Source organism: Tursiops truncatus, chromosome 8, assembly GCF_011762595.2.
Source record: "Tursiops truncatus isolate mTurTru1 chromosome 8, mTurTru1.mat.Y, whole genome shotgun sequence".
NCBI classification, from domain to species: domain Eukaryota; kingdom Metazoa; phylum Chordata; class Mammalia; order Artiodactyla; family Delphinidae; genus Tursiops; species Tursiops truncatus.
This window is the reverse complement of record NC_047041.1, coordinates 62,014,618-62,039,327: the sequence shown is the minus strand read 5'-3', so window position 1 is coordinate 62,039,327 and position 24,710 is coordinate 62,014,618. Positions and strand designations below refer to the sequence as shown.

Below are 24,710 nucleotides of genomic sequence, written 5' to 3'. Positions count from 1 at the left end.
ACCTGTTAGGTGGGTTTCTGTACAGGTAGGGAGGTAGAAGTGCCAAAGAACCCTCACTCAGACCAGAAGAGAAAAGCACTTGTTATCATTTAATGAATCTCCCACCACGTGGCTTCAAGCTACCAGGACACAAGCCCCACCAACACCCTTAATCTTCTCCTCAGCTCTTCTGCTGAAGAATTTGGCCTTCACGATGACAGGCTGCTTTGGGAGCTTTCCCTTCCCCAGAACTTTGTAGTAACCCTAGAACAGAGAAAAGGGTTTATAATGCACCGTGGCAGTCACCAACTCTGTGATGGGTACGAAGAAAAATGCCTACCAATCCACTCCATCTAGGGGCCAGGGAGGGCATGTTTCTGATCTGGGCACTCCCGGGGGCACTGACTGCCCTCGCCAGTGAATCAAGACCAGCAGATTCTCTCCGAGGACTCTAGCACACCAGGACAAGAGCTGTCAGGATGTGACTCTAGTCTCGGGCAGAGCTCAAACCCTTTCTCCTATTCAATTACGACTTGATAAGCAAAAAAGGAAAATCACATTTCCAGCAATGCTCCAAGTCATGGTCATCAGAATTGCTCAAAGAAAAGGCTGAGAAAGGGAAATTTAAAACTTTACTGAAAGCCCCCTCAGGATTCCCACCACCTCCATACCCACAGTGGGTAAGACTGACACAAGGACCAGAACTCCTAATGATATACAAAAATGCTTTTTTTTGGGGAGGGGGGCGGGGGTTCTCTTCAGATAATGTCGGGCCTTAAATAACAATTGAACATACTAGGATTTTATTCTGTAAGAAACATAAAGAGCCAAGGGCTGTGCCTCATGCAGTCTTGTGTAAAACAGACCAGAGCCAGCTGACCTAAATTACTACCAATAGTTCAGGTGAGAAACCCGTACAAATCAGGGCACTGACACTAGGAATAAGATAACCGATCGGAAAACGTTCAAGTGAAAAATGAAGTAAATGAATGAGGGAGTGGAAGAACTACTCTTCAAATGTTTTGCATGAATCACAATTGAACAAGAGTTCAATTTTGATCAGTAAGTACCCGTGGAAATGCTACGGAAAGTGTAACTGTCTAGTAGGTATCTGGGTATAGACTTTAGGTGCAAGTATATTATCCAGAATTTTGAAAGGCAAAAAATATTCAATTCACTCACCGATCGCACCACATCAATGATAGGAGCAGCTCCAGTCTTGTTCTTGGCAGCATTTACCCGTGTCTGCTCACTGACCAAGGTCCACAATTTATCAAGGTTGACAGTTGGGCAGAAGCTCTGGTTCCTCTTTAAGTGGTAATGCCTCATACCAACTTTCCCAAAGTATCCTGGGTGACTGAGAAAAGAAGGCAACCATTTCCATTACCTCACTCCAACTAAAAAGCTATGTTTACCATCTCCACAGTCCATCTCCCCCCATTACAGTGTAAGGTGTGCACTCATGCAGAAGAGTGACAAAGCAGGTACTCCACTTCTTGAATAAAACAAATCTTTAAAAAGCCACCAAAGACTATCGGGTGGAAAAGACTAGCCTTATTTCACGGAACCAAAGTAAGTCACTGAGAAAGTGAGAGGCAGTGCCAAGACTAGGATTCAGGTCACTTGACAGCTTCCCCACACTCCTGTAACACAGGTCTCCTAAACAAGTAGTTAAAACACAACCCCGCTAATTTGTGGGTGTTAAACGGATCTAACAGTTGTGTAAGTCAATCTGATGCATGTCACTAACCCGGTGACTGACTATGCCACGAGGGCCACAGCCAGTGAATAAGGTCAGCAGTTTCTCTTCGAGGACTCTAGCACACTAAGGCAATAGCCGATACCCAAGCGTGACTCTAGCCTCGGTGACAAGTTCTCAGTTCACATCAAATATTAACTTGACGAAACCCAGCCACAAGCAAGGTTTCTGAGTGGTAAGAGCCTTGCTTCCCGTTGAAGATGTTCTTAACTACCCTCTACCCCTAAGTCCAAAGCTGTCAGTGTCAGGAAAGGCAGAGTCCGAAAAACACTCACTATTTGTCGAAGTTGATCCTGTGGTGATGCATGCCACCAGCATTACCGCGGCCTCCCGGGTGCTTCCGGTGTTTGCCTGCAGAAACACAAAGCTACATGGCTAAAATAGCCTTCTCCAACCCCTCGATATTACTTCTCGCAAAAGCATTTCCCCATACCTCTGTGCCTTTGCTTAATACCCCTCTTCCAGCAATGCTGTTCCTTCAAGACTCTGGGATGATCATCACTTTGCAGTGTTCCACCTCACAACACTAGCACAGTAGTCCATACCTTCAACCAATTCAATACTGGACCCCGCTCAATTTCCAACCCCCCAACTGACGTGAAATTCTCTAAAACTGGAGTACTAGAGAATTCTCAAAGATAAAGCCAACAGCTAATGATCAAATTCAATCCGACTCGACCGCCAAGAGCTCTAACTAACCCACTTCTCTAAGTTACCTACTTCCTGACAAGCTAGCACCATGCAGAGATAGCCCAAGGCCGACCAGGATGTGGAGACAGTACTTACCGATGCGGCCGTGGCCGTGGCTCACGTGCCCCCTAAGTTTCCGGGTCTTCCTTAGTCTGGATGGCTGTGTGGGAAAAGGTGCTTGGTGATAAGGCCTAAGGGAAGAGGGGCAGGGGGCGAAGCTTGCCAGTCTGTGAGAGGCCTATAGGCCTGGGGATCAAGGATCTGCTTTGTTGCGCCTTCAGCAAAGTCGAGGTTACGGCTTGGCCCGGGGCCGTGCGGCCTCATCAGGGAGGCGCCCGGGAACCCCGGACCGCGTGTCTCGAGAAACCGAACCGCAGGATGAACACGCGGCCCCAGGCTCCCCGCCCCGCCCCGGACCCACGCCGGCTACCCCGCCCTGCGGCTGGCCATGCGCGGCCTGGAGGACCGGGCCAAGCTCGGGAGTAGGTGGCTGGGGTGCAAGGTGAGTAAAGATCGCGGCCTAGGCCAGCAACTATGCGGACGCATCAGAAAAATCACCTACCATGTCAGCGACCGAGACGAAAAAGGAAGGGCTCTGCAAAGTCTCGCGAGCTATCGAGCTCGGGGGCGGAGCCAACGCCTCACTTCCGGTCCGGAGGCCGGGCCGAGGGCGGAGCTTTTTTGGCGTCGCGGGTCTTGAGCTGCTGCGGGTTTTGCTGTTTCCACTTCCTGTGGGGTGAACTCTCCGTCATAGAGTTGTTCCGGAGGCTTCGGGGGCCGAGAGCCTTCTCCGTGCTGTCACGCGTGCGCTCGGGCTCAGAGGCGGAGCGCTGGCGCGGAAGGCGGGGCTTGGGACGCAGTAGTGCACGCAGCTGGGGTCCAGGTGGGCCGGGCGCTTTTCCCAGGGACACGGCCCAGGAACCTGCTGGGGCCACTGTATTTCTCTGCTGCTCACCAACCGCCCCATCCTGAGCAGCCCCATGCGTCTCGCTGTTTTTGGTGGTCGGCTCGGCTCGGGCGGTAGCGGTTGCTTGCTTGTCCCCTGGCCGCAGTGAGAAATCGCAAGGTCCTGTTTGACCCTGTGTGCCCACCCGATGTCTCTTCCTGCTCCCTTTATTCCTGCTCCCTTTAAAGTCTTTCTAGATGTCTCTACCACCCTCCGGGACCTTCTCGCCCACACTACTGAGTGGGCTCAAGGTCTTCCTTTCTCCTTTGCCCTTGTGCTATCGTCCCGGTCGTCCTCAGTTGGAACAACCTGAGTTCAGGGACCTCTACGCCTGGTCGCTTTAGGGTTCTTTATTCTCCAGACCCTGTAAATCTTCTACCCGCCACATTTTAATTTTCACTGCAACCTACTTGGCATGCCCGTGACCCCCTCCTCTCCTGGACCAGAGAACCCCTGCTCATTCTGGACCCTATGCAAGGGTCTCCTCTTGTAATACTTCTCTGACCCATTCAGCCATAGTTGCTCACCTCCCCCCACTGTGCCACCTCAAAATCTAGTACAGAGCTCTTATGTAATTGTTGATCCACATTTGTCTTTCCTACTAGACCAAATTTCTTAAAGGCTGGAGGATTACTTTCTTTTATCCATGGACTCCTAGCTCCTGGCATGTAGTACATGTTCAACAAATGATCGTTAAGTGAATGAATGCACCTACCCTCACCACCCTTTCTAAACTAAAGTGCAAGAGACATCCTTTCCGTCTTAAGTCTCAGCCAATGTTCAAGATCACGTTCCCTCAGTCACTCAGTGTGTGTTTGGGTGTATTTTCTGTGCCTTGTTCCCTTCAGCTAAAATACATTTTAGCTAAAATATCCTAAATTCTCCTTGTTTCTATTTATTACCCTTGCTCTTTCCTTTTCAGCCAAGCTCCCCAAAAGAATAGTCAACAAATCCTGTCCATTTGCTAGCTTCCCATTCATTGTTTAATCCACTGCAGTCTAGCTCTCAGCCCCATTATTTCAATGAAATTGCTCTTATGGAGGTCATCAATTAACCAAACACTGACCTGAATGTACTCTTCCTCATACCACTTATTCTTCGTTGTACTTTACCCATTTGACTTCTTTTTCTAACTAATCTCTTGCCTTCCTCCTATCTTTTTGGCTACTTCTCTGTCTTCCTTTCAGGTTCTTCTATATTTGTCCACCATTTAAGTATTGGTGTCTTCAGCCTTCTGTCCTTGCCTCTCTTAACTTTTCATAGTACACAGTGTTCTTGGGTGAACTCATCTTGGGTGGCTTCAATTCACATCTCTGTTGCTGAGCTCCAGACTCATATATTCACTTAATTTCTGGTTAGTATCCCTTGGACATTCTAAGACATCCTAGATAGACATATCCAAATACTTTGATCTTCCCGGTTCTCTGGTGTCTTCTTTATTCTGTAGCTTGGTGAGCAGCCTTGTCCACCCAGATAGTGATGTCAGGGAGACTTGAAAATTGTCCCCAAGCATTCTTTTCCTCTAATACGCTGTCACCGTGTCTTTTTTTCTATACCTGTCTCTCAAATCTGCTTTCTCCTCTTTAGCCCTCGTGCCATGGCCTTCATTAAGTCCCTCATCTTCTGTCTTATCTGGAGTTCGGCACCCTCCTGTGATCACCCTGCCTGTATTCTAACCCTCCTCCAATCGTCCATCCTTCACACCTCTGTCAGTTTGATCTTCCTAAAACGTGACTCTCATCCTTTCACTTACTTGATCAAAAAGTGTGATAGCTCCCTATTACCAGCAGAATACAGCCCACTTGCCTTTCCAAACTAACTTCGGCTTCTTCCCTGCACAAGCTTTCTACTGCAGCCAAACTTGGTACATCCCTTCTACCTTTTTTCCTGTACTAGTGCCATTTCTCATGCCTGGAGTACTCATCTTCTTTCTGACCAGATGTCCTGAAGCTTCCTCAACCTTTAAGCCCTACCTTACATTCTGCTCTTCCCAGAACACTCCAGCCCACAGTGAGAATAACCAAATACACCTTGCAGTTTACAAAATGTGTCTGCCTGAGAGGTCAACTCTACTAGTCCCATTTTATGAATGAGAGAGTTGAGGCACAGAAGGTTGACTGACTTGCCAGAGGCTATAGAGCTGCTAAGATATAGAGCCTGGGCCTAGCCTTTAGTCTTTTTTCTCCAAATCTCCTGCTTTTACCTTAGCATCTCCTCCCTCTCTGACCTCACAGCATTATGGGCTTCATCACTCTTTCAGTCCTTAATCACATACTGTCTGTTACCAGCAGAAAGAGAGGCCTTGAGAGTTGGCGGCAAGGCCTAAGAAGAGATCGTCCTCTATTTGACATCAAAACTGGCCAGTAAGTGCACAAGTGATGAGCTGAGCTACCTAGAAACTACCCTTGGGAAGATGGTCTGTGAATGGAGGTAAGCTGGGCAGAGTTTTGGGAATGAAAGGTTACCTTCAGGTGTCTAGTAAATAGGGACTGAAGTAAGGACCAAGACTGCCCAGGGCATGGAGGTAGAGTCTGGTTGATGGGACACTGCTTCTGGATAGTTTTGTCAGGTTCCTTGGTTACAGAGGGGCTGCATCCTATCCTTCAGGCCATCCTTCTGAATGGAAGGCCTCCCTGAGCAGACTAGTACTCTGTGTTGGGTTCTGTGCTCACCTAACATTCTCCTCATTGGTGGTTTGATCTCCAGGGTAGGGGGAGTGCCCTGGACAGTTGTCTGGTTTTGGTTTTCTAGCCAGCTCCCTCTTCTTCCCAAGGAAATCATGTAGCTTTAACATAAGGCTCCTGTGGGATTTGTCATTGTGGGTCGGCCAGCTCTGAGAGAGCAAACAAAGCTGAATTCTGTATATAGCAGCCAGACATGAGGCACTAGGTGATCTGTCCCTCCTCACCAGGCACACGGGGCGTGATGGTGGACCTGACCCGTAAGAGGCCTCTTTCTCTGTGGCATCTCTTCTGAAGTAAAACATGGCCTTGTGACATCTCAGACATCTGGGCTCCCCCAGAGGGTCAGGGCCTCAGAAAATGCCTGTGAAATGAGCAGAAGGGAGAGGATGCCAGACAGCAGCCTGATGAGGCAGGTATATGCAATGCTGACCTTTTTGCTCCCTCAGCCCTCTCTCCAGGTGGCCTTGTAAACATACTGCCACCCTGAAGAGGGCCCTGTGGTCCCTCTCTTCCTCTCCTCTCTGGGAGCCTGATTTCATCAGCAGTCCTTCAGACAGCAACAACGGCATGGGTGCATCCAGCCTTGTTTTCTTGCTCTCCACCTTTAGACTTGGACATTTGGAAATATTATGTTGCTTTCCTTTTTCAAGTAGAAGATTGTCAATTTAAGATGGGAAGAGTCAGGATGTCGTTTCTAAGTGAGAATTTGAGAAAAACTCAGAAATCCAAATTTACTTCAGAAAGAATTTTAAAACTTATATGTAATAGAAAAAACAGTAAAACATGAAAGAAAATTTTTTTTAAAAAAAAGTGTAAACATCTCAAATTATAATACCTTACAATGCTGTTTTCATGTCTGAATATTACCTTTCAGTTTTTATTTACATCTAGACATAGCTATCTGCAAAGCTGATGATCATAGTATGCAAATCCTTTTGTCTTCTGCTTCTCGTTTAATACTATTACATTTTTTCTGTATCACTACCCAGTATCCATGATTATTATTTTTAACAGCTGAAGAGTAATTTATCTTCAGCACATACTGTAATTTACTAAGCCATTTTCTCATGTATTTTGTTTCCTTGTTCTCATTGTGTTTTTTGCTATTGGAGAAAATGATGCAGTGAACATTTGTGTATATGTGGCTTTTTTCTTCTTCTGTTGAATAACTTGTCTAAGATAAATTCCCAGGAGTGAGATTGCTGTATTATAGGGTATAAACATTTTTATGATTCATTTTATGTTGCTATATGTGTGTATATATATATATATATTTTTTTTTTTTTTTTTTCCCAAATGGATTGTACCTGTACGAATTTATGCACCAGCAGCATGTATAGTTTCCAATTTAAACTACACCAGGTTCAGGGTTTTTGTTTGTTTTGTTTTGTTTTTGCTTTTATCAGTAGTTTTTGATATACGGCAATATGGCATTTAGGGGAAAATTCATAGGACCACACAAGGTTTTCTTCATTACAAAGTAAAAATAAATATAACTCGAGGACTAAGTGTCCTTCCTTTCTGTGCTGGATAGATTTTCAAAAGTCTCATTATACTACGTGGCAAATGCTTTCCTAACAGCTTTGTTGGAAGCTAGGATGGAAAACCCCGCTGCCATTAAACTCAGAATAGCAGAATGTGAAGGGAGGAATGCCAGGATCTTTGAGGGCAGTTCATCCAATAGCACAACAAATTCAACTGCTCCTCGGTTTTAATTTAATTTTAGATGATAAAATTCATGGAAAGAACACAAAAATTTTGGTTCATTTCCTACCTCTGTTTTCACTAGCTGAATGATTTTGAACAAGTAGCATATTCTCTTTGAGTCTTAGTTTTCTTGTCTGTGTAGTGAAAAAATACTGAGATTCATTTGTTTATTTTAGAAATATTTATTGAGTGTGTGCTATGTTCAGGCACTATATATAGGTGCCAGGCAAAGAGGGGAAGGTACCATGGTGAACAAGAAAGACAAAGTCCTGCCCTAGGACTGTGTCTAAAACAAACAGTGAACAAGAAAACAAACAAATAAATAATATATCACATTCAACACAATCTAGCATTAGAGTAGGTGCTCTCTCATTACTTGGTGTTTCTCCCTCCCATTTTTTCCCGGAAAATGTATACTATTTTGATGATAATTTGTTCTATACTACCCATGCAAACAATCTTTGAAATTCTGACTCCCAATGTGGCATGCAATGACCTGCTCTGTTATTCCTTGGCAAGGTTACAGAAACCCAGTTAATATCTCCCTTCTCTCACATCTGGGTGTGGGATATTAAAGGAGGTGGTTTGTAAACAAGGTAATATAGGTGCGGTTTCCTGTGCGTCCTTCCAGTCTTTCACCTGATGTTTCATTTAGTTCAGGTCTCTTCATGACTTAAAGCAGAGCTGATTGCTGGTATATTTTGTTTGACTCACGCTGTTTTCTTATGTTTTTTTTAAATTTAATTGGTTGCCAACGTTTAAAAATTTAAATAAAAATCCGGATTTCTGGTGTTTTGAAAAAACTAAGATTTGGCAACACTGAGCCCACAGTCTTTATATGGCTGGCCCCTGGAGGCATTTGAATTGGCTACTCCTGGCTTAAGTACATTCTGCCGAACTATCCCCTTCGCTTTCCCAGGTCAGGGGAGATAGGAAGGAGAGGGAAGAGGTAAGTTATGGTGAGAAGGAGGAAGGGGATAAAAAAGAGATCATTTGACCTTCCCCCCTTCTCCTTAAGTCAGAGACCCATTGCTGTGCCTTTAATTTAACCTTTACCCTCATAGAGTTAATTCAATTGCTCTTCTAAGACAGAAATGAAATACTTATTTCTTTATATTCTTACCCTGGGTAGTGCCCACTGGTTTGGAAAGCTATGCCACGCCCCCAAAGGCCCAGAATTGTTTTTCAGAGTCTAGTGCAGCAGTTCTCAAAGTGTGGTCTAAAGGCCCATCAGGGGTCCCTGAGACCCTTTCAGGGGTTCCACAAGGTCAAACAATTTTCATAGTAATACTAAGATGTTATTTGCCCTTTTCACTGGGTTGACATTTGCACTGATGGTGCCAAAGCTAAAGCCAAAGACGAGTCAGTGTGTTCTTCACTGCCAGGCATTTGCTTGTAAAGAAAAGAAAAGAAAAAGAAAAGAGCGAGTTTCACTGAAGAATGTCCATTTTTATTAAATTTCAATTCTTGAACACAAGTCTTTTTAATATTCTATATGAAGAAATTAGAAGTATGCAAAAAGCACCTGTGCTACTTAGTGAGGAACTAAGTAGGAACTTAAGTGAGGAACTGCACTTGTGCTACTATTTGAGTTGCACGCTGCACTAGCCTTATTATTATTATTATTATATTATTATATTATATTATTATTATTATTATTGTAGAACAATAGTTTTATTTGAAAGAACAACTGACAGACAAACTGTGATTATTCAGGCTTGAGAATTTGGCAGATATTTTCTCAAAGAATGAAGTGAGCCTGTCACCTCAAGGAAGAAAACTGACAGTATTTGTTGCCCATGATAAAATTTGAGTTTGCAAGCAAAAATTAGAATTCGGGTAAAGTTATAGCTGCCTCCATGAGTTTGACAACTTCATAATAGTTACAGAATTTTCTGATGCAATTAGAGGTGATATTAAAGAGTGTGATTTTTTTTCTATAATGAAACATGTCAATATTTGGAGCATCTGTGTAAATCATTGAACCAATATTTTCCAAATCACCAGTGCTTGGTGTTATAAAAATTATGCCTGAGTAAAAGAGCAGTTCCAAGTGTAAGACAGACCAGTGGATGTTAATATAACAGAGTAAGAAAAGTTCATTGATGTAGTTTCAGATTCCACATTACAACTAACCTTTAAGAAACTACCGCTTGTTAAATTTTGCAGTAGTATCAAAGAATATCCACAATTATCTGATAAGGCTACTAAAATACTCCTATCTTTTCCAACTGTATAGCTGTGTGAGGCTGGATTTTCTTCATATACTGTAAACAAAACAACGTAACTGCAGAAGCAGGTATGGAAAGCCAGCTTCTATTAAGTCTTCTGTTAAGCCAGACATTAATGCAATTTGCAAAAAGGGAAAAACAATGTCACTCTTCTCACTAAATTTATTTGAAAGTAGTTAATTTTTCCTGAAAAGTATGTTATTCATGTTGACTTGTAATAGGTTTATTGTTTTTTAATGAATTAATATTTTTAAATTATCTCAGTTTTACTTTATAATACAGTAAATGGCAGTAGCTATAACCACATATACAAAATCTCTTTGGGGTGCTCAATAATTAAAATATGTAAAGCAGTTCTAAGACTAAAAGGTCTGGTATTCTCAAAGTCTAATGAAATAAACTCTACCACATTTAAACCTTCTAAGAGAGATTGCCCTCACCTCGCCTACTATGGCTGCTGTCTGGGGAATAACTGCCCTTAGAGCCTCAGAATGAACTAGAGGGGAGAGCCCCCCCATTGCTTTATTTAGTGCAAGAAGCCTGGTCTCCCCCAACCCCGTCGTCCTTTGTCCTTAATGGGCTTGGCTCTGAAAGACTGTGGATTGAAGTGAAAGTTCTCTCAAATTTGCATAATTCAGAGCTCCGGATTTGAATTAAATGATCTTTGGTTTTTTTCTTAAATAAGTACAAATATAAAACTAGGTGCACTCTTTCTGCTCTTATACAATTACAAAACCTAATACAGTTTATAAATTATAAAAAACCAAAACAATCAAATTAACAATGTTAGTTTCATTTGCAGATGATGTGTTGCTAAACGAAACTGTCACTACAGCTTAAGTGTGGTGCACCCTGATGTGGCTAAGTTTAGCAAACTTGTGCCACAGTGATGGTGCCCCACTTTCCCTCCCACCTTTGTCTATTCCAGGTACTGTGAAACATTCATCATTGTGTGCCATGATCTCATTTTAGCTTCATGGGGCAGGAGGGCATCATTTACATATTGTCTGCTCCTTTCTCTTCTCATTAGCCTGAGACAAAGTAATACTGCTTGGTAAGAACTAGATCCTAACTCTCAACACTGCCTCTAAAATCTCATCATGATGAATATATAGATGATCCAGAATATTTATACTTTAAAAAACTCATCAGAATGAAACACTAATTTAAAAATGTTGGTGGAGAGAGCTCCTGAGGACATGTGTGTGGACCTCAGCTTGAGAAACATTTCAGTTAAGAGTATGGGGTCTGAAATCAGACTGACCTGGATTTGAATTTGAATTTGAATTCTGCTGTTTACTGTCTGTCTTTGTGCAATTACCCAACCTCTCTGAACCTCAGTTTCCTCATCCTGTCTCTGATGGTTTTATTTAATTTTTTAAAATATCATAGTCCCTATCTCCAAGGGTAATTGTGAGGATGGAGATAAAGTATATGAAGCACCTGGTATAAACTTGGCATTTAATACATTTCCTTCTCTTTTCCAAAATGAACTCTTGGATCAAGCTTGTCCACTAATAAAGAGAGGCACAGGTAGATCTGGGACACTTGAAGGCAAACAAACCCTGTAATAAACACACAACCTGGCAGACCCCTCCAGGCTTTGTTTTCCACAGCAGAGATGCTGGACTGTCTTTTGGGCCCAAGTGAGAGGTTGAATCTGTGCCCTGTTGTAGGGCATGAGCCTCCAGTTCTGGAGAGGGACGTAGCCTGGACTTCTGAGGCCTTGGTCTCTGAGTCCTTTCTGGCCTGTCCAGGAGTATCTGTCTCCCCAAAGAAGCAAATCACTCTGCTTTGTGCTTCACTTACAGGGAGTGGAGCTTGCTCACTCTACACACTGCTTCACGCTTGAGGATACTAATGGAAAAGCCCCGGTTCTGGGCACATGCATGGGCATGGTTATAGGTGTGAGCTTTACGGGGCGACCTCTAGTTGACCAGAAACACAGAAGTGGACAGATAGAGGCGGTACTGATCTGCTCATTATGCCAACAGGACGTGCAAGATATAGGTGCCTGGCTCCTACCCTGTCAGCATTTGCTCTGTAAGGACTGCTTCCAGGGCTTGATCCAGGAGCTAGGGCAGGTTGCTGGGCTTCATGGGACTGTCCCAGATGGTAAGTACAAAAATACCACAGGTTCACCTCCTTCTATATAACAGGTCTCTTCCCATTTCATAGGTACTGAATTTCAGGTGTAGAAAGAATCAGAATGTAAGAGCCCAGGGATACTCATTGCTGAAAGCAACTCTTTGGGGAATCTGTGAGACAAAGCAAATCCTCCTGATGCTTAATATATGTTTTGTAAACTGGGATTTTTCATGTTTGGGATTTCCTTAAATTGGTGGCAGGCTAAGAAACCTGGGAAGATTTTGATTCAAGGTTTGGCTGACTCCCCAGAAGGAGAGGACATGTCCTGACCCACTGAACTTCCAAGGCGGGGGGAGAATGGCTGGGCTCCTAGGGTCAGTCAGGAACAGATTTTGAACAGACTCACACTGACTAATGAACCATTCACCATCTAAGCTGCTCCCTCCTCCAGCAGGGAGGAGCTTCTGTCTTTCTTCTGAAGGTCAGGTTTCCTAGGAAACAATCTCATTGAGAACTGTGAAGTCCTTGGAGACAAGAGCCAAGTCCCTTCGTTTCAGTATTCTAGCACAGGGCATGTAACAGAGATGCAGTGAGTGTCTGCTGAATGAACTCGTGGGATGAAAAAGCCAAATAAGTTGACAGCATTTAGAAGCATCATCATTGTTGTTTGTTTTGTTGTCTGCAGTTTTTTCAAAGTGATTTGTAGCACAAGTCTAGGCTATTTTTGAGGCATTATAGCATTGCAGTTGTCTTTAGATCTGAATTTCAAGGCCTCTAAACCCTTGGGCAAGCTACCTAAGCTCTCTGAGTCTCTGTTGAGAGTTCAGAGTACAGAAAAGGTATTGTATACTTTGATTTTTTAAATTAATACATGATTTTTAAACTTACTACTTAGACTTTGTTCTTCCTTAAGCTTTTAATTTTAACTTACAAATCTTGTTCTATTTATAAATATAGCAAATTTAACAATCACTTTTAAAGGGCCTTTCATTAATATTTAAACATATTTACAGTTAATATTTGCTTTTATAAACTAAATTTTTAAAAATAATTCAATTGTCCAGCAAATAAGCATTCTAAATTACTTAAAGAACTCTTGGAAATACAGTAAGTTAAATGTATAAATAAGGTGAATCTTAAATATGTCTTAAAAGTTCTAGCACTGTTGGGTTATTATCCAGAATATGTAAAGAACTCTTACAACTCAAGAATAAAAACAAACAAACAACCCAAATAAAAACTGGGCAAAGAACTTGGAATAGACATTTCTCCAAACAAGATATCCAAACGCCCAGCAAGCACATGAAAAAATGTTTACTATCACTAATATTCAGGGAAATACAAATCAAAACCATAATGAGGTACCACCTCACATGTGTTAGGATGGCTAGTATTAAAAAAAAGAACAGAAAATAAGTGTTTGCGAGGATGTGGAGAAATTGGAATCCTGTGCACTGTTGGTGGGAATATAAAATGGTGCAGACTCCACGGAGAACAGTAAAGTGATTCCTCAAAAAATTTAAATATACAATTACCAGCAATTCCACTTCTGGATATATACCCAAAGTAATTAAAAGCAGGGACTAGAAGAGATATTTTTATGCCTGTGTTAATAGCAGCCTTATTTGCAATAGCCAAAAGGTAGAAGGAACCTAAGAATCCGTGGAAAGATGAATGGATAAATAATTGTGGTATACACATATAATGAAATATTATTCAGCCTTAATAAGGAAGGAAATTCTGACACATGCTACAACATGAATGACCTTTGAGAACAGTATGTTAAATGAAATAAGCCAGCCATAAAAAGACAAATACTCTATGATTCTACTTACATGAGGTACCTAAAGTAGCCAGATTTATAGAGATAGAAAGTAGAACGGTGGTTGCCAAGGGGTGGGGGAAGGAGGGAACGGGGAGTTGTTTAATGATATAGAGTTTCAGTTTTGCCTTTTTTTTAATTTTAATTTTTCTATTGGAGTATAGTTGATTTACAGTGTTGTTAGTTTCAAGTTTTTCCCATTTTTTAATCAGGTTTTTGTTGTTGCTGTTGTTGTTCTTTATGTATTCTCAATACTAGACCCTTATCAGATAAATGATTTGCAGATATTTTCTCCCATTCCATGGGTTGCCTTTTGTTTTGTTGATAGTGTCCTGTTAACATAGTGAAAGTTTTAAATCTTAAAGAAGTCCAACGTACCTATTTTTTCCAAAAGCCTGTGCTTTTGGTGTCATATCCAGGAAATTATTGCCAAATCCACTGTCATAAAGCTTTTCCCCTATGTTTTCTTCTAAGAGTTTTATAGTTTTGATTCTTACGTTTAGGTCTTTAATCTCATTTTAGATTTTTTTTTTAAATGTTTTAAAATTTTATTTATTTATTTATTTATTTTTGGCTGTGTTGGGTGTTCGTTTCTGTGCGTGGGCTTTCTCTAGTTGCGGTGAGCGGGGGCCACTCTTCATCGCGGTGCGCAGGCCTCTCACTGTCGCGGCCTCTCTTGTTGCGGAGCACAAGCTCCAGACGCGCAGGCTCAGTAGTTGTGGCTCACGGGCCTCGTTGCTCCGCAGCATGTGGGATCTTCCCAGACCAGGGCTCGAACCCCTGTCCCCTACATTGGCAGGCAGATTCTCAACCACTGCGCCACCAGGGAAGCCCCTCACTTAAGATTTTTACCATGAACTAGGGACTTCTCTGGTGGTCCAGTGGGTGAGACTCGGTGCTCCCAATGCAGGGGGCCTGGGTTTGATCCCTGGTCTGGGAACTAGATCCCGCGTGCATGCCGCAACTAAGACCTGGTGTGGCCTAAACAAATAAATAAACAAAATACATTAAAAAAAAAAAACAACAGAATGCCTTAAAAAAATAAAAGATTTTTAACATGAACTAATTATGCATGTTTCAAGGATATGTTTGACTCTAAAGTCAGAAAACTAAATTCATACTAGTGACAATTTTTAGAATCATAGTGTTTGTTGCCAGGTTATTCTAAGTGCAAGGGAGAATGAAACCGTAAGCTTTGGTGTCAGTATATCTGGGCATCAGAGTGTGAGTCCTAATCTACCTGCCACTTAATACAGCAGTTGTATAGCTTGGTAAGTTTTCCTCCCTGTAAAATGGGGATGATGATGGTAGTAATTAACTTATAGGATTGTTATGAAGATTAAATGAGAACATACACATAAAACATTCTGTACGGTGCTTAGGATATAGTAAGAGACCAAGAAATGTGAAAAAATACCATTATTTAGAACTTGTGAAACTGAAGTGGAAAAAAATCTGTTAGATGCAAACATGCTTGACTTGGAACCAGAGAGGCAATTTCTTGAATATGTGGCATCTTACATTATTTAGTATGTCCTGCAGTCTGGCCAGGCTATTGCTACCTTCCATATTTGCATTTGTGGATCAGAGTGGAATAAGCTTCCTCTGCTACTTGGAGGTTTTAGGATTCTATGCTGTGTGGTATTTGTTGGTTTGTATGTCAGTCTCCTTCACAGGTAGTTATTGACTTTTATGTACCAGGCCCTATGGCGTTTAGGGTGCAGAGATGAAAAGACAGGGCCCTTGCCTTCAAGGAACTCATATTTTATTGAAGGGCAGATAACTAAACAGATGACAATAATACAGTGTGGTAAGAATGTGAAGAGAAGACTGTTTAAAGTTTAGGCAAAGGAGCAATACCTCTGGGAGATTTTCCATGCACAAGGACTGGTGGATATCAGTTGCTCACTGAATGTTTTCTGAAGGACTAAAAGAATGGCACTCAAATGCCACGCTGATGAAAAGCAGAGATGTCACCTATCTCTGGGAAGTCCAGTGAGATACCCAGTACCTGAACTTAGATTCCTGTTGTAATTTGAGAAGCCATGCTTTGGGAGTTTGGTTCTTTGGAAAGAGCTTTTAGCACTGCCACTTTATCCAGCAGAGTAGGAGTACAGACTTGCTAAAAGGCTTATCCTATTTCTGCCAATCTGGGGCTTTCAAAAGTTAAATATGGGAATAGGTAGAGGGTTGGCAGGGGAGATGGATAGAGGCTGACGAATTAAATAGGTCCTTAGCATCAACGCTTCCAGCCAGTTGCGGCCACATTGCATGGGGATGAGTCCATTTCCATAAATCTATTCCTGCTGGTTGCTGGGCAGAACTGAGAAGTTGCTGAGTTGAGTGGAAGAGGGGCTGTGCCTGGGCTCAGTGTCTGTCCAGCTGGTTTTCAACTCTGATCCCTCAGTGGAGCCTCACCAGGCCTGCATGTTTGCAGTGGGGCTCAGCACTGGGGGAGGGAGTGAGGTGGGCATCTCATTCAACTGGGCTGTGCCTTTCATCTCTACAATGCCACAGCCCAACATAGAACCTGACACAGGACGAGGGCCTAAGTGAATATTTGTTGAACAAATAATTTAATCAGTGGATCCACAAAGATCTCCCATGGCTCTTGCCTGGAAGGAAAACTTTTTTCACTTAAGACACTGCCCCTTTCTAGTCCTCAAGTTGTGAGGTGCAAATCACATTTATCAAGCACCTTCTGGCTGGCAGATGCTGTACCGAGTGCTTATGCCTGTATTATCTTTTCTAAACTTCACAACAACCCTATAAGGTAGCTGATGATGGGGACCAAAGCAAAGGCAGTAGTATGCTGAACACACAATGTCTTAGCTGTGCTGTGGGATGACTGGAGTGGAAGGCTCCAGAAAGGCTGGATACTGGAAATGGATCTACTCAGCCAATGAGAATATCTTCTTGGGACTGTTTGCTTTTAAGCCTATTTGAAAATGGTCCCAGGTCAAATTCTACGTGGAAAGTTGGCCATTGAGTCCCCAAGTGATACTTTAAATAAGTGTAGCAAGCTCTGAAGGAAGCTGGCATGCCTGAAACTGTTTACTATGTGCTGGATCTGTCTTCAGAATTCTCAGGTCGCCTATGGTTTTATGTGTTGTTTTAGGGGAGGAAGGCCATTACTTGAATATTTCCTTCCCCATGTGAATAAAAGGAACATTATTCTTTCTCTTCAAATCTACTAAAAGACATATCCTAGATGGGAGACCTTGATTCCGAGGTCCAGATTCCAGAATCTCTTTGTTTAGTATCTTAATTTTCCCAATCTCAGTGTGGATGATGCAGTCTACATATGGGCAGAGCCCTGGTCTGGAAGTCAGGGGCCCTGGAGCTCGGTCTGGACTCTAGCACTAACTGACTAGGTGATCCTGGGTATTCTCTGGGACTGGACTTGAAGAGCTCTAAGAACACCAAATAACCACCATAGCCTCCTGCTTCCTGAAGCTAGTGATGGGTAACAGCATATCCCTTGAAAAGTACAAATGCTGAAATGGGGAGCAATCTCTGTTCCTCAGTGGGCAGGCCTTGGGGATTTGGGAAGATCCAAAGAGAGGGACCCGATGCAAGATGCTACAACCTCAGAGTCAGAGAGGGAAATGATATTTATCTTAATGAGCAGCTCCGCTGGATGGGCTCTAATGGCCTGGGGTGAGAGTGGGAGGTAGAGGGGATGAGATCTCAGCACCAGGAGCTTGGCAGGCGAGGTGCCTGCTATTTGCTCACTCCAGGTGAGGAACAGTGTGTGCAACTATTTGGGATCTGTTGTGGGCAGTGCCCCAAGTTTCCCAGGTGGAGGGCAGGTTGCTGAGCTGGGCTGAGCTGGGTGTGCAGCAGGTGCAGAAGCTGGAGCTCCAGAGCCTATCAGCAGGATGGTTTTTCAGTTCATGAACAGTTTCCCCACCTTAATTGGCTCTCTAGGGCCCTGGGAGTAGCACTGGTACCTCAGAGCCGTTCCTGGGAGAGCAATTCCCCTGGTGAAGGGAAGGAGGCAGGCAGTGTTTTGGGGGATGTGCTTGCTGCCGCTGGCACTACTTGGAAAGCTATAGCTAGGGAGGGAGTTCAAGGTAGATGTGATTGATGGACAGGGTCTTGGAGGGGCCTCTTGTCTGCGGGAACTCTCACTCAAGAGGGACCAGTCATTGGTTAACTGCTATGACGGCTGGAGAGCAGGAAAGGCCCTTAAGAGTATATCTCTGACCCCTCATTGAATAAATGGGACATCAGGATTCCAGAAAGTTCTAGAATTCTGCTGAATGTCACGTAATTGGTCACTTACAGAGAGCCAGAAAAAAAATCCGGCTCCCTTGCCTGCCAATCTGGAGCTTGTCTGGGCTTCAGGGACAGTAGGAACCACAGACCTAGAATAGGGTGCTGCCCTTGGTTCCCCCACTGGTCCTCTGTCCAGGCCCAGTTGGAAATGGAGACAGTGGCTTTGCATGGAGTATGTCAATGCATCAGCCCTTGGATTGACTCTTGAGATAGGAAGTGAAAAGAGATAAAGGTGCCACTCTATCAGAAGAGATGAATCCAGGGTCATCCTACCCATACCTTCTGCATTCCACTATGGGTACTTTCTTGACACAGAAAGCTTACTTCACAGTCAGGTGGTTCCTAGGAGCATGGACTCTGAAGGCTGTGGATAACCCATCTCCAGCTTCAATCTGTCACCTGGCTCTTATGCCCAGATTCTGACTCTTGGCTCAGATCTGCTACCTGGCCCTGCCCCACAGTCCCTGGATCCCCCTGCCTGACCTTACTTCACCTGTTGCCTTTGTGGATTATGCTCCCAAATCCTCTAGCTTCAACTCTGATCACTCTCTCCTATCCTGAGCTTGAATTTCTAGCTACCTAAAGGGCTCCTAATTGCTTGCAGTTCAGAACAGAAGCTTAGCATGGCCTTTAGGGCTCTTCCCAGTCTGACCCCGTGCTAACTTTAGAGCCTCATCTGTCATTCCTCTGCATGGGCTAGCTTCATCACTCATTCCCTGAGGGGCCTTGTATTTTGTCATCTGTAATCCTCTGTTTATGGTGTTCCCGCCTTCTGAAATGTCCTTTCCTTGTTTGTTACATCCTACCCCAAACTGAAGTTCTAGCTCAAATGTGACCCAGTTAGCAGAACTAGAGCACACAGGGATGGGAGTTGACTTGGGAATAAGCAGGATCCCCATTACCAGAAGGGAACCTCAAAGGGAGAGACTAAACAAAGTAGCTGTTGCTTTAGTTCGGGGGTCAGCAAACCTTTTCTGTAAAGGACTAGATAGAAAGTATTTTGGGCTCTGCAGGTCATAGAGGCTCTGTTACGACTACTCAACTCTGCCACTGCAGCACAAAAGCAGTCATAGACAATATGGAAATGAATGGGCATGACTGTGTTCTAATAAAAGTTTATTTACAAAAACAGGTGAGCTATAGTTTTCTGACCCCTGTTTTAGGCTCTGCCTGGGGAAATTGGGTGGATTTGAACCTGTGGGTGGCATCAAGTAGGAATAGCTGTGTAGGAGCCAGGCAGGGCCAGAAAAATATGGAAGGGAATCACAGGTAGGGGATAGTGTTAGCATGAGGCACAGGGAGGAGAGGGCAGGAGGAACAGAAGGGCGTGAACTTTGGTTGGAATATAGGATTGCTTGAAGGAGAGAAGTAGGAACTCTGTTTGGAAAGGAAATTTTGAGCCAAATTTCCTTTCCAAACAGAAGGGTCTTGACCAATTTAGGCTACTCAGTAGACCGTGGGGAGCCATTGAAAGTTTTGGGTCAGTGGAATATAATCAAATCTGTATTTTTGAAAAGTCTTTCTGGCTTCCTGAGAAGAATGAATGGAGGAGACAAGACTGGATGCAGTAAGAACTGCTAGGAAGCTACTGTAGTTGTCCAGGCCACTGGTTCCTGATTACTGGTCCTTGAACCAGTGCTGGTCTGGATGCCTAAGAATTATTTGGGAAACTTGCTAAAAACATAGATTCCTGGTCCTGTACCCACACCCAAGAGATTTGGATTTGGTAGATTTGGGATTTCTAACAAACCCTACAGATTTGTGAATCATTGGTCCAGCAAGGCAGAATGAGGCCTGATCCTTTTAAGAAGGAACGGATGCCAGAGAAAGTAGGATACAGGTACGATAAGATTTGGCAACTGCCCTCTTCCTCCTCCTGTTACCTATCTCTGTTCATGGCAGCCCATCCATGTGACCCTTTTTCCTTCACACACCACCACTCCCTTCAGCATCCTACTTTGGTCATGTCCTCTTGGTTCTCTTTGAAACAACTCTTCTGTCCCTTTTTTTTCCACTTCTACCCTCATTCAGGATCCCATTAATCCTTAACTGGACAAGCCTTCTCCCTGCCCTACCCCCACCCCCAATCTCCAGTCCATCAAGATAGTCATAAAGCCAGAACCTTTTTGGGTGGCCTTTGCTTTTAGGATAAATGTCAAGCCAAGCCTCTTGGCTTAGAATCCAGGGCTCTTCAGGCACTTACTCTACTGCCAGTCTTTCCAAGTTCATTCCCTGTCACTTCCCCTCTGTGCTCTTGAAATTTGCCTGTACTCTGGGCTTTAGCAATTATACTGGACTCGTAGTCTTGCCCCATCCTAATATCTTTCCTCTAACCTGACCCTGTTTTTCCTTCCTCTTTCTCTCCCAGCTTGTGTGTGACTGTATCTCCCTGGGGGGAGGGGTAGAGTTAGCTGCCGAGGGACACCTCTCAGGACCGTTGTGCATTATAAATGTGTCTTCTCCATCTGAAGTCCTAATCCTCCGCTGTGACGGACAATTGGTCACTATGGCAACTGACTGTGACATCACAGGATAAGGACTTCAGGTGAAGTGGCAGGAGCAGGTGAGTATGTAGGAGACAGACTTTAATGTCTGTCGAAGCCCCCTCACCCCCACCCTCCTTTAGTGCCGGGGGCATGGAGGGCTCTCTCGGGCTCCTGCTGATTTTTAAAATGCTGTGGTGAGAGTGTGTGCCTGGCATCTGCGTGCTGCAGTAGTGTGGGGCTGACAGAGTGTGTCAAGTTGAGCTCTGGCTGTGCAGGCACCGCTGCTGCGTGAGCCTGTTATTCCATTCTGGATTGCTATTTTGATACCCAGATTGCATCATTCTTCCTACGTATAAACAGGGGGTCCCCAGGGCCCTGCAGCTACTCACTTCTCTACCAACACTGTTGTTGTGATGAGCTCTATTTAAATGAGCTGCCGGATCGGGGCAGGTTCCAGCCACACATGAGCACTGTCATTTTGGGGAACATGGAGGGCTGAAGGATTTTTGGATCGAGTCCTAAAAGGCTGAGAGTGATGGCCTCCTGAGCTATGCAGAGGGCGACAGAGCTAGTTCCTGAAAGTTGAAAATCTCGTTTTCTTCCTCCTGAGCTTCTGTTCCAAGGCACCCAGAGGATTAGGAAGGAGATGCAGCTAGGAAGAGTCGCCTCTTTTGAGGTCTCCCTCTTGCTGTTCAGTTTGGGAAAAATACTGCAGAGCCTTCGAGATAAACAGGAACAGGAGGAGTCAACCAAGCCCTTTCTTGCAGAAGCGTCTCAGGTGAGCTGGAGAAATGCAGCCCTGGCTGAGGATGCATCAGGGACAGGAGGAGAGGACCCAGGCTGCTCCCCCTTCCCCACCCCGCACCCAGCTCCCTGAGGCTTAGGCCCTGCAGCCCAGCTGGCTGCAGAGTGCAGGGTGGGTGTTCCTGGGCACTTGGTAAGCACCATCCTCTGGGACCTGTGGTGATCTCACCTGTCGCTCTTCTGACTTCTCCCCCAGGTGTTGCTCTAGTCACAGGGCAGCAGGCCCCACAGGTAAGCCTGCTGGCAGCCAGGGGCAGGAGCAGAATCACCTTAGGATCGAAATCTGTCTTTCTAGCAGGGTCTGGGCATCTGGGGAGTGGGTGCAACGTGTTTCTCAAAGGTGGTGCTGCTCTGAGCTATGGGCTAGAGGAAGGCTTCGGGGGCTTGTGTGGTGGGGGCCTTAGCTGATGCCCAGTACCCTGGGGCTGCCTTGGGTGGGAGGGCAGGAATGGTTAGTGAGGATGGCCAGCCTGCCAGAGAATATAACTGGAGTGTTTTTTCTCCTTGCATAGTGTCTGATAGAGGCATACCCCTGACAGAGGTAATCAGGGACTGCTCAGTGTTTCAAGGTGCCACCTATGATTTACAAGGATCTGTGGTTTTTAGCTATGTCTCTCCCTCTTTCTGGGCCTCTGTGTCACCATCTTTATGATGAGGGAACTGGGTAGATGAACAGTGGAAAAAGCTAGGTCTGGAAGCTGGGTTTGTCCAGCTTTGGTTCTACAGGTGGGAGCTGGCAGTGGAGCATCAGTCTTCTCCAGATGATGCCACTGCTCTACTGGAGTCAGAGCTTGGGCCCCAGCAGCAAAGTTTCACGGAGCCCTGGACAAGAGCTCTAGAATGAAGGGCTTTTTAACCCTCAGAGTGTTGCTTAGTACTGAGCTCGGGCTTATGTGCATGTGTCCCGACCTGGTGTGCTGAGCTGACCCATGCTAGTTTTCTGAGACCTCCTTGGGATTTCTCTCCCACCCCAGCCCCATGCCCAGGTTGCCTTGGCACTGCCGTTCATGTCTAAGGGTGGACTACCTAGTCTTGGCCCACCTCCCTTGCTGCCTCACTAAGTCCTGGGCTAAGCACACTCTCTAGGCCCCAGCAGCAGTCGTTGTAGTGCCGAACCTCAGGCTGCACCCTAAGCCTGCTCATGGGTCCTTCCGTGAAGCTGGGAGTTAGGGGACGCAAAAGGTGTCCTCCAATTCCCCACCAACCCCCAGGGTACCTAGGTATCAGGACACCCTTCTGTCTGTTGGGCATCTGCCCTTTTCTCTTCTCTGCCAGAGGGGAAATACATGACGGCTGCATTCAGAGTCTTCCTTAACTTGTTGGAGCCTCTTTAAAACTGGGTGAGCTTGCCTTTCTCAGCTGCATGATACAGGGAGCAGGTCTATCCGGCTCAGCCACAGGGGAAAGGGGTACTCTCTCTTTGGCACTGGTCCTCAAACTTGGTTGTACATTTGTAATCACCTGGGGAATTTTTTTAAAAATAAATTTATTTATTTATTTATGGCTGCGTTGGGTCCTCATTGCTGGGTGTGGGCTTTCTCTAGTGGCAGCGAACAGGTACGGGGGCCCCTCATTGCGGTGGCTTCTCTTGTAAAGCCTGGGCTCTACGCGTGTGGGCTCAGCAGCTGCGGCGCATGGGCTCAGCCGCTCCGCAGCAAGTGGGGTACTCCCAGGCCAGGGCCCGAACCCGTGTCCCCTGCACTGGCAGGTGGACTCTCAACCACTGTGCCACCAGGGAGTCCCCTCACCTGGGGAATTTTAAAAAATACTGATGCCTGGCTCCTACCTCCTGAAACTCTGATTTAATTGATATGGGGTGTGGACTGGACATCAGGATGTTTAAAAGTACCTCATATGATTCAAATATGTAACAAAGTTTGAGAACCACTGATCTGTAGAATGAAACTGCCCCCAGATTTATTTTTTCTAGGCAGAAAAACTCTGCTTCATTTGCCTTTTCTCAAAGATCATATTTCTTAAAACTTTAAGCATAGCTGGGGCTGGCTTCCAGCTCCTTCTCGATTCCAAGTTCAAAGCTGGGTCCAGGTTTGATCATTATTATGGAATATTTTACTTAAAATCAAATCATTTAGTTAATTAAAATAAAATTACCTTGTTTATTTACACTTGAATTAGAGAAGAGTATAGCATAGTGGACAGGGCTGAGTTTTAGAGGTGGACAGACTTGGGGCTCCAATTGTAGCTCTGCCTCTGCTTTCTATGATCTTTGGTAGGTGACAACTTCTTGGAGCCTCAGTCTATCCAACTATGAAATGGGGACAATGCCTACCTCTAAGAGACGGTTTGACGATTATATAAGACATGTAAAGTGCCTAATATAGGGAGTGGTGGTAAAAGAATAATTTGTCCCATACCTCCCAGGGACCAGAAGTGCTCACTCTTGTGACAGATGGATTGAACATCTTCAGTTTTCAGAGAACCTCTGGTGCCTGTGTGTTCTTCATTCTGGAAACAGAAGCCCACCCCCTTTGGGGATGGTTGTGGGGCCCCTGGGCCCTGGTCCTGCATTTCTCAGAATTGATGTTCTTCTGTATGAAATAAAAGCTCAATGCTGTTGCTTGAATAATTCAAGTAGAAAGAAAAACGCAATATATCTAAATAATATTTTATGTAATATGTGATTTAAATATGTATTAAAAACTAAATTAATGTTAAATATTGTAAGCTGATGTTAGGTCATTTTATATATATCCACAGCCCTAAGAGTTCATGTATTCCAATTGTCTAAAAAAAACTTTGTTTTGGTATCCTCATTGAAAAATGGGGAATCCTCTTTAAAAAACAAAGAGCTCAAGGTTGACACAGCTCTATGGGGGTTAGGGACCTTCTGAGGGAAGATAAGAATTTCTGGGCAAAAGTTGTGACACAAAGAGAGCCCATGTCCTCTGTGTCCACTCTGGTCCCCACAGTCACCCTGGTACCTGTGTGTATCACTGCCACGGTTCTCCAGCCCTGCTGTCTGCTGCAGCAGCCCCTGTTCAGACTGGAGGAGGTCTTAGATCCAGGCCTCCCTCAGCCACAAGCCTGTCCCTGACTTGCTGACAAGGGTGGCTGGCTGTCCCTTCCCATCTTGCCCAGGGGAATATTTCTGAAGCCTGGTTGCAGTAGGCAGAGGAGGAGGGTTGGATAATCCATACTTCCCTTCTATTCCCATTCCCCTCATCTAAGGGTGTAGAAAGTACAGTTCAGAGAAAAGGGGTCGCTTACCTAAG

At 44.6% G+C, this 24,710-nt stretch overlaps 2 protein-coding genes and 2 non-coding genes across 4 annotated transcripts in view; 1 reads left to right on the top strand and 3 right to left on the bottom strand.

Moving 5' to 3' along the window:
• Nucleotides 1-70: 70 nt before the first annotated feature.
• RPL27A (ribosomal protein L27a) lies at nucleotides 71-3,010 on the bottom strand. Its single transcript, XM_019947954.2, has 5 exons — nucleotides 2,991-3,010; nucleotides 2,525-2,588; nucleotides 2,014-2,089; nucleotides 1,162-1,336; nucleotides 71-243 (listed from the first exon to the last, which is right to left on the bottom strand). The coding sequence occupies exons 1-5, from the start codon at nucleotides 2,991-2,993 to the stop codon at nucleotides 115-117; spliced, it is 447 nt and encodes a 148-aa protein (XP_019803513.1). The 5' UTR covers nucleotides 2,994-3,010; the 3' UTR covers nucleotides 71-114.
• Nucleotides 349-477, bottom strand: LOC117313435 (small nucleolar RNA SNORA3/SNORA45 family). The gene has a single exon (XR_004527944.1). It is a non-coding gene; the product is annotated as a small nucleolar RNA SNORA3/SNORA45 family (small nucleolar RNA).
• On the bottom strand, nucleotides 1,717-1,846 carry LOC117313436 (small nucleolar RNA SNORA3/SNORA45 family). The gene has a single exon (XR_004527945.1). It is a non-coding gene; the product is annotated as a small nucleolar RNA SNORA3/SNORA45 family (small nucleolar RNA).
• Nucleotides 3,011-3,042: 32 nt separating the features above from the next.
• Nucleotides 3,043-24,710, top strand: part of TRIM66 (tripartite motif containing 66) — a 61,145-nt gene continuing 39,477 nt past the window's right edge. The window contains exons 1-2 of the mRNA XM_073808572.1: nucleotides 3,043-3,311; nucleotides 5,666-5,804. Of these exons, the coding sequence (XP_073664673.1) occupies nucleotides 5,799-5,804 (6 nt within the window). The 5' untranslated portion in view covers nucleotides 3,043-3,311; nucleotides 5,666-5,798. The remainder of the gene's footprint in view (nucleotides 3,312-5,665; nucleotides 5,805-24,710) is intronic.